Consider the following 8,162-nt stretch of genomic DNA (forward strand, 5'->3'; position numbering starts at 1 on the left):
GGGGCCGCGCCGGGCCGGTGGCGGGGGGGGAAGCGCTGGGCGCCGGTAGGCATCGCTCCCGGAGCGGCGGGAGCTTGGGTAGCGACTGTGGCGAACGGGCTGTGCGAGAGGAGCGGCGGCGGCGGCGGCCTCCAGCCCGGCGAGCTGCGGCGGGGCAGCCGGCGTCCCTGCGGCGGGGCTCTGCCCGGGGCACTGCCAGGCGTATCCTTTGGGGTTTGTGTCCGTGCGCTGGAAGGAGGGTCATCAGCCGCCTCCTTCCCTCAGCTCTGTCAGCCAGCCTGTCGTCCTAACGCTGTAACGCTTTGGGCAATTTTGGGGTTTTTTCCCTTTAAATGAGGGGAAGGGCCCCGGCTGGGCGTCCCGAGGGCGGAGGAGGCCTCTCCTACACACTGGGAGCGAGTCTGGGTTGAGAATCTGGGAAATTTAGGCTCAAACGGGGTAGATGCCGGTTAATGGTAATGTTCTGCCACAGCTTGGTTTGATTTGGAGAGGACAAAGTTATGGGGGTTTTAGTGTATAATCTACTGTAAAGGCAAAGTTTGAAGAGCTTTTATAATAAAGCCTCATCTAAATATGCATACTCTGCATTCTCTGTATGTTTGACATAAATATATTTTTGGTGAATTAATAACTTGTTCATGAAGAGAACTGAAAAAAGATGACAGATTATTGTATTGTGTGGAAGATGAGCTGTCGGTTTAGCAGTTATTTGCAGTGTATAGTACTGGTTTTTTTGGGGTGAAACTTCTTTACCAACTTCAGACTCTTCCTTACAGAATATAAATGAATATGTAGCGGCATTAATTACACTGAAGCAAAAAATGATCGATGGAGAGTAAGTACAATTGCATAAGCAGTTGTTGGGGGTTTTTTTTGCTTTGGTTTGGTTTGGGGATTGTTGCTTTTGGTTTTGTTCTTTATTCTAGGCTCAAACAGGGTAGATGCTGGTTAACGGTAATATTCTGCCACAGCTTGGTTTGATTTTGAGAGGACAAAGTTATGGGGGTTTTAGTGTACTGCCCTGTGGCCCACTGTGTGCCTTGGATCAGAGTAAACGATACCCTTCTGGCTGCTAGGAGAATAGTGTAAAGATTAAAGCCTTTTAAGGGTCTTTTGAACTATTTTTTTTTTCTTATAATCTACTGTAAAGGCAAAGTTTGAAGAGCTTTTATAATAAAGCCTCATCTAAATATGCATACTCTGCATTCTCTGTATGTTTGACATAAATATATTTTTGGTGAATTAATAACTTGTTCATGAAGAGAACTGAAAAAAGATGACAGATTATTGTATTGTGTGGAAGATGAGCTGTCGGTTTAGCGGTTATTTGCAATGTATAGTACTGGTTTTTTTGGGGTGAAGCTTCTTTACCAACTTCAGACTCTTCCTTACAGAATATAAATGAATATGTAGCGGCATTAATTACACTGAAGCAAAAAATGATCGATGGAGAGTAAGTACAATTGCATAAGTGGTTGTTGGGTTTTTTTTGCTTTGGTTTGGTTTTGGGATTGTTGCTTTTGGTTTTGTTCTTTATTGTTCTTAGAGAAATGCAGCAAATAAATCATGTGGAATGTAGGTATTTGTTAATGCACAAAACTAAATCCTCCTCAAAATGAAAGTAACTTCTTCACAAACGGGTCCTAAATCTAAACTGTAAGACTTTAATTTGTGCCCTAAAACATCTGTGTGTAGTGGTAGTAGAACAGGGCTATTTTTTGTAGCTATAATAGCTTATATAGTAAGAAATGCAGCAAATAAATCTTGTGTAATGTAGGTATTTGTTAATGCACAAAATGAAATCCTCCTCAAAATGAAAGTAACTTCTTCACAAACGGGTCCTAAATCTAAACTGTAAGACTTTAATTTGTGCCCTAAAACATCTGTGTGTAGTGGTAGTAGAACAGGGCTATTTTTTGTAGCTATAATAGCTTATATAGTATTACAAATACTGGCAGAAGCAGCTCTTCAAAGAGAGTTATTTGATTTTATTGGTTGTGAAGAATATAGCGTGAGAACTGCAAGTTGTGCGCGGGTGCACATGAACCTTTGCAACAGAATGTGGTCTGAGCATTGAGGCGTGAAATGCTGTTTGGATTAAATAGCAGAATATGAAAAGTGAGGCTGAACATTGGGTAGAACACTCTAAAATGCTTCCCAGTTTGCTTTCTCTTCTGTGACTGCTTCCACTTCTCCTCAATAATCATCAACATATGATTGTATGGAATAATGTATCAAGATACGTTGTGTATACCTCCATACTGTGGTGTAATATCCTTGCTATGTCTCCCAATTGTAGTGATTTATTTCTCATGTTCCCTTTCCCAGACACCTGTCAATCTGCCTTTAGAGAATCTAAATTCCAGTTCTGCATTCTGGTTTCCAAAAAGTATTTAAGACAGTCCTCACTGTCTGAACTTTTCTTCAAAGCTTTTTTACTCCATCTCCATAGATTCCTTTTCCTGCCTGCAAACTCCCTGTCCCTCTTCTCTCTGCCAGTGCATACATTTTTTATGGGAATTACCTCTCCTTTAGCTACTTGCAGCTCAGCCCCTTTCTTTTTTTGCCTTACTTGATTACTCTTAACTCTTGCAAGTGAAAGCAGTGCAGCCCTCTCTATGTTGGAGAAATTGCCACGGTATTTCTCTTGGTCTTTCTGCTCCCCATTCTTAAAAACCGTAACATTTGAGGAAATCACAGAATCACATGGGGTTGGAAGGGACCTCTGGAGATCATCTAGTCCAACCCCCTGCCAGAGCAGGGCCACCCAGAACAGGTTGCACAGGAACATGTCCAGGTGGGGTTTGAATGTCTCCAGAGAAGGAGACTCCACCACCTCCCTGGGCAGCCTCTTCCAGGGCTCTGCCACCCTCAGAGTGAAGAAGTTCCTCCTCATGTTTAGGTGGAACTTCTTATATTCAAGTTTGTGCCCATTTCCTCTTGTCCTATCCCTGGGCACCACTGAAAAAAGACTGGCCCCGTCCTCTTGACACCCACCTTTTAAGTATTTATAGGTGTTGATCAGATCCCCCCTAAGTCTTCTGGCCTTAAGACTATAAAGACCCAAGTCCCTCAGCCTCTCCTCATAAGAGAGGTGCTCCAGGCCCCTCATCGTGAGAGAGACAAAATGAGAGAATAGCTTTCCCTAGTGCTGCCCTGTGGCCCACTGTGTGCCTTGGATCAGAGTAAACGATACCCTTCTGGCTGCTAGGAGAATAGTGTAAAGATTAAAGCCTTTTAAGGGTCTTTTGAACTATTTTTTTTTTCACATTTATGTGTTATTTCCTAGGTAAACATGCTTTTAAGTTTGGGAACTAGTATATGATTTATATGTTATGTTCTTTACATGAGTAATGCTTTTTGTGTGTATGTGTTGTGGTTTTTTTTAAAGCTGCAAATTGTTACAAATTCATGTAATTGTCCGTTGTTTTTTTTTCTGTTCTAAAGTTATCTGATTTGAGGTTTGAATGGCTTAATGAAACAAAAGGCTTATATTGACTTATCAGAAAATGCAAACCAACCTTACACTGTGTGCATTTGTCTGTAAGGCAAAAGGAAATGTATGCTAAGGCATGAGTGTTAAAATCAGGTGAGAAAATGAGTAAATCTTTTTGTTGTTTTTTTTTTCTTTGCAGTCGTTTGCTGACAGAGTATCAACAGAAATGCACTGATATCCTTTATTATTCTATTAGTGTTCTAACAGAATTAGTACATCAACATTTGCTGTAAGAGGGCTTGAGGTTTTTCACTCAAGGCTTAAGTTAAGAAATAATGCCTCTAGTGAAGAACAGACTGGGTAGGCTTTGTAAAGAAAAAAGGGTTTGGAATTAAAACTATCCACTTAAGATCTGTCTGTGTTTAATATATGACTTAATATGGGCTATTTGAAAGCCTTGTTGCTGAGAATGACTCAAGTTTTTTCATGTAACAGAAGAAGCTCTGCTTATTCACTTCAAGCATATTGAAATGTTTTAATTAAACACTTAGTTCTGCAAGTCCTGTTTTTTTGGGTGGAAGTCTTTACTGGATGTTCCTTTGCCAGTGGTGACTGGATTGAAATATACTTAAGGATGTTTGATAAACTGTTTTAAATTTCTACCTTAACAAGAGATTACAGCTTCAGTTTGCTGAGCGGTAAGTTTGATTTTAAACTGTTTGCTAAAGATGCTACCTTCTTGGTGTCTTGGACAGTTTTGGGAGTCTGATGTTGTAACAGCAACAGCCCTGAGCCTTTAATATGGTCCTTTCTTTTACCGTGTTTTCTAAGCTGTAACTAGCAAAGACACCCTGATGAAGAGAGAAATCTGTCCTACAGTACCCGTGTGAAATTCTTTCCTGGCCCTGTGTTACGTCTCAAGTCACCAAGTGGAGATGTAGAGACCATCTTTTGGTGGTGGCTGGATATAAGCATATTTAGGGCAGCCCTATTTGTATGAAACATTTTGTCTTAGAGTGGTGGCTGCATGCCCTTGCTTACTCTACTTAATGATAGAGAAATAGGCAGTATATAATCTTCACACACTCCATCCTGCCTTCTGAAAAATCCCACAGTTGGACTGTGCTCTTACTTCACAGCACTACTTACGTAGAGACACTTATTCCTGGCACTTCAGTGTAGGCAGCTGTGCAGCATTCCTGTGTGCCACATGCCATCTGCTTCCATCTAGCTTTAGGCTCAGTTTAATGTTTCTAAATCGGATCTTGAATTTTCTTTGAATGTATAATGTTGGATGGAAAAATGAGAACACCTAGACTCTTCAAAGTCTTTGGGTATCTCACAGCAGTTTTCTGTAGGGGAAAGCAAAATACTCAGACATTTGTCCTGAAGGATCAAAACACTGAGTTTGAAAGCACTCTTTTTTTTTTGGAAACTTTTTTCTTTATTATTATACTTCCTGTTTCAGAGAAATCTCTGCTCTTCGTTGTCAAGTGGAGCAGATGCTGCAGAAAATCCTACCTTTGGAAAAGTGCCAGGAGGAGTTGGGTTCCTTGAAAGCAGAGTTGGAGGAGAAAAAGGTATGCTTGTAAGGTTTAAATAGCTTGCACTTACTCTGTTGAAGAAAATGTATATATTTAATGCTCCCCTTGATGAAGCAGGCTTTAATAAGCCCAGTTGTTATTTGTGGCTCATTGGGATGGACAGCTCTCATTTTAGATGAAATGAATTAAATGGCAGCAGGTTTCAAATAAGAACTAAACAAGTCTAAGCTTTTTGCCTGTGATTTTTGATCACATTATTTGGGTATTATTTCCTTATTTAGGAAGGAAGGAGATACATTCAGGGCTTTCTGTTATGATCTTACTAGATTACTGAACTCTATAACTTGTAGTACTAAAAAGGTGCAAAGAGGATCTGTGCAGAAGAGAATTTTGCTCCTGTTACCATTTTGAACATATACTTTTACATTATTAGCTATTTGAGTTTATTGCTAATTTCTGTCCCATCTCTTAGCTGAGATGTAGTCTACAGAAGAAAAGCTTTTGACTGTTCAGATCACCTAAATATATGTATTTTCTAAACATTAACTATTATTTCTGCAAAAAAAAATACTCTTTCTTGTAGTTTTTTCATACTAGTACAAGGTAGGATATTAGCGTTTGTCTTGTCACTGTACCTAGTTTTTCTTCTGTGTTAGAACTGTTTTTTAAACAGTTTTCCCTCAGCAAGCATTAGTAACTGTTGTCCTGATCACACTTTCAGAAAAAGCAGGATTATATGTATGGTGTGTAGTAGCTGTGCTTTTGACTTTGACTTTGAGTTCCTGTCCAGATAAGTGTTGGAGACACATACTCAAAAACTAGATAGATAGAGTTTTGTTTATTTATTTGTTTGTTGTAACTTTTGCCTTTAAAGAAGAAGAATAACCTGACTTTTCAACTTGCTTGTTTTCTTATTGCATATGCTTTTTTCACTCTGCAGTCTTTTCCTTAGAATACGTAAAGTGTCTGCTGTCTATTTTATTTTGGCCTCAGTAAGGGCATATTTTAACTGTGCTTTTCTTCTCCACAGAGTTCTCTCAAGATTTATCAGGAGAGTCAACTGGAATATGTTAAAATTAAAGAAGAAATAGTAAACAGTGATGCTGTGTGAGTGACGCTTCTTTTTTTCATAACCTTTCTTCCCCCTCTTACCTCTTCCAGAATTTGGTCTTGTACCAAATTACTTAGTTATGCTTTCCATTTTGCTAAAAATTTTATACTTATGGGTTCTTAGAACAGGGAGTTGATGGAAGAATAGTCTTCAATTTTGTAGCAAACACTCTGGATGCTAGTATTAGTTTAATTATTATCCTGTCCTGAACTGGCTTTTTGTGGTTGTTAGCAAAGGTTTTTAAGAACAGCGTAAGATTGGAGAAAAAGCTGTAGTTTCTCCAGTTTTAAGTGGTTCTTAGTCTTAGCTTTTTGTTTCCAGTTGTTGAAATTTTCCAATTGTCTGTTTCTTTTATGCTGAAAAGACTCTGAAGCCAATAGAAAAATGATATTGCCAACGTGATCACTTAAAATCAGTCCTTAAAATAATTGTTTTTGAAGAAACAGCTTAGCAGGCTCTGAACTGAACTCCAGCCCGTTTGGAAACGGGCAGGAGGGATTTGGCACAAAAAAAGGAGAGGCCATTTTGCTGCTGTAGTACAGGATATTGTGAAGCTGTGCCTTGATAATTCCCAAAGTGTGTATTTTCTGTATCCAGTGACTTGAAGGCTTTGTTGCCTGGTGCATATGTGTGTCTAGAGCTCTTGTTGGACTGTCTAATGAATTTGCTTTTTAAGCCTGTTAAACTCCTAGCCTCTAAATGACCCCTATCAGGAGCTGTGACTTCTCAGCATTGTATGGAAAGGTACTTATGCTCTCAAAAGAGAACCAGCTAATATACTGCTGGGTGTTGTGAGTTTGTAGTTGTGGTTGTTTTTCTCCATGTGCTTCATTTTGCATTTATCAACACCAATTATTGCTCTCTAGTCGCTTGGAATGCTAAGACCCTTCTGCTGTTTTTGGTAGTCAACTTTTATTTCTGATGTGTTCCAGCACACATCCTAATGGGACTCCCACTGCTGACTCCTTCCTTCCTTCCTTCCTTCCTTCCTTTCTTGTAGACTGGCTATCATTTTTTAACTTTGTTGTTCCTAAGCTATTTTGGTGTTATGGGCAGATGAAGGGAGGTGATTCCCCTCTACTCAGCACTGGTGAGGCCATACCTGGTGTACTGTGTCCAGTTCTGGGTTCCTCTGCACAAGAGAGAGATGGGCATACTGGAGAGAGTCCAACTAAGGGCCATGGAGATTATCAAGGGACTGAAGCATCTCTCAAATGAGATACTTCAGCACCTTTAAATGCCTTGTGAAACATGCAGTACTCACAAGCACAGCAGCAAGTCACTATCATCCAAAAGACTGTACACACAGGTTAGCATTGTTGTCACTTGCTGTTCTCCTGTCTTCTGCCAGACTGCACCTATTTTGCGTATAGGTACTCTTCTTGGGAGCTTAAAGCAATCTGTAGCACATCGTCCTATCTGAGAGCAGCAGAGAGCAGCTACCCCATAGCTAACTGCATCTATAAGAGGGAACTGGCCCCCCCTGATGTGTGACAATATAGTGTGTCAGTATAGATATATTGCCCATCTCTGATCTGTCACTTGGATCTTCAAGGAGGAGCCAAGGAACTACAGGTTGGTCAGTCTCGCCTTGACCCCTGAGAAAGTGAAGGAGCAGCTCATCCTGGAACCCATTTCCAGGCACATGAAAGACAAGAAACTCCTTGGGAGTAGTCAGCACAGCTTCACCAAGGAGAAGTCTGGTACAAGCTGGTAGACTTCTACAATAAACTGACATGCCTGGTAGCTGAGGGGAGACCAATGGCTAGTGCCCACCAGGCCTTCAGTAAGTTCTTGGACAGTGTCTCCCATTGAGAGCCCCATAGCCCCTCAAGCTGTTGCTGTAGGGGCTGGCTGAGCAGACAGTGAGGTGGATTCAAAACTGGCTGAATGGCTGGGCCCTGAGGGTGGTGATGAGGGACACATGGTCTAGTTGGAGGCCAGTAACCAGCAGTGTACCCTGGGGAGAGTGAAGGGGGCCCGCATACTCGGTCCAGTCCTGGTTAACATCTTCATGACGGTCATTTCACGTTCTTCATTAGTGATGTGCATGAGGGGCAGAGTGTACCCT

General features: G+C 40.9%; 1 protein-coding gene across 2 annotated transcripts; it reads left to right on the forward strand.

The window, feature by feature from the left end:
• Positions 1 to 802: 802 nt before the first annotated feature.
• On the forward strand, positions 803 to 6,198 carry LOC106902124 (little elongation complex subunit 1-like). 2 transcript variants are annotated; one of them, XM_014965297.1, is made up of 5 exons: positions 803 to 835; positions 3,636 to 3,670; positions 4,116 to 4,134; positions 4,905 to 5,016; positions 6,011 to 6,198. In XM_014965297.1, exons 1-5 carry the CDS (start codon positions 822 to 824, stop codon positions 6,089 to 6,091), a joined length of 261 nt encoding a protein of 86 aa, XP_014820783.1. In that variant the 5' UTR covers positions 803 to 821; the 3' UTR covers positions 6,092 to 6,198. The 2 variants fall into 2 exon arrangements, with proteins under 2 accessions (XP_014820783.1, XP_014820784.1); XM_014965298.1 differs by lacking the exon at positions 803 to 835 and adding an exon at positions 1,407 to 1,453.
• The last annotated feature ends 1,964 nt before the right edge of the window (positions 6,199 to 8,162 follow it).

This window comes from Calidris pugnax, unplaced genomic scaffold, assembly GCF_001431845.1.
Source record: "Calidris pugnax isolate Ruff unplaced genomic scaffold, ASM143184v1 scaffold41, whole genome shotgun sequence".
Classification (NCBI taxonomy): Eukaryota; Metazoa; Chordata; class Aves; order Charadriiformes; family Scolopacidae; genus Calidris; species Calidris pugnax.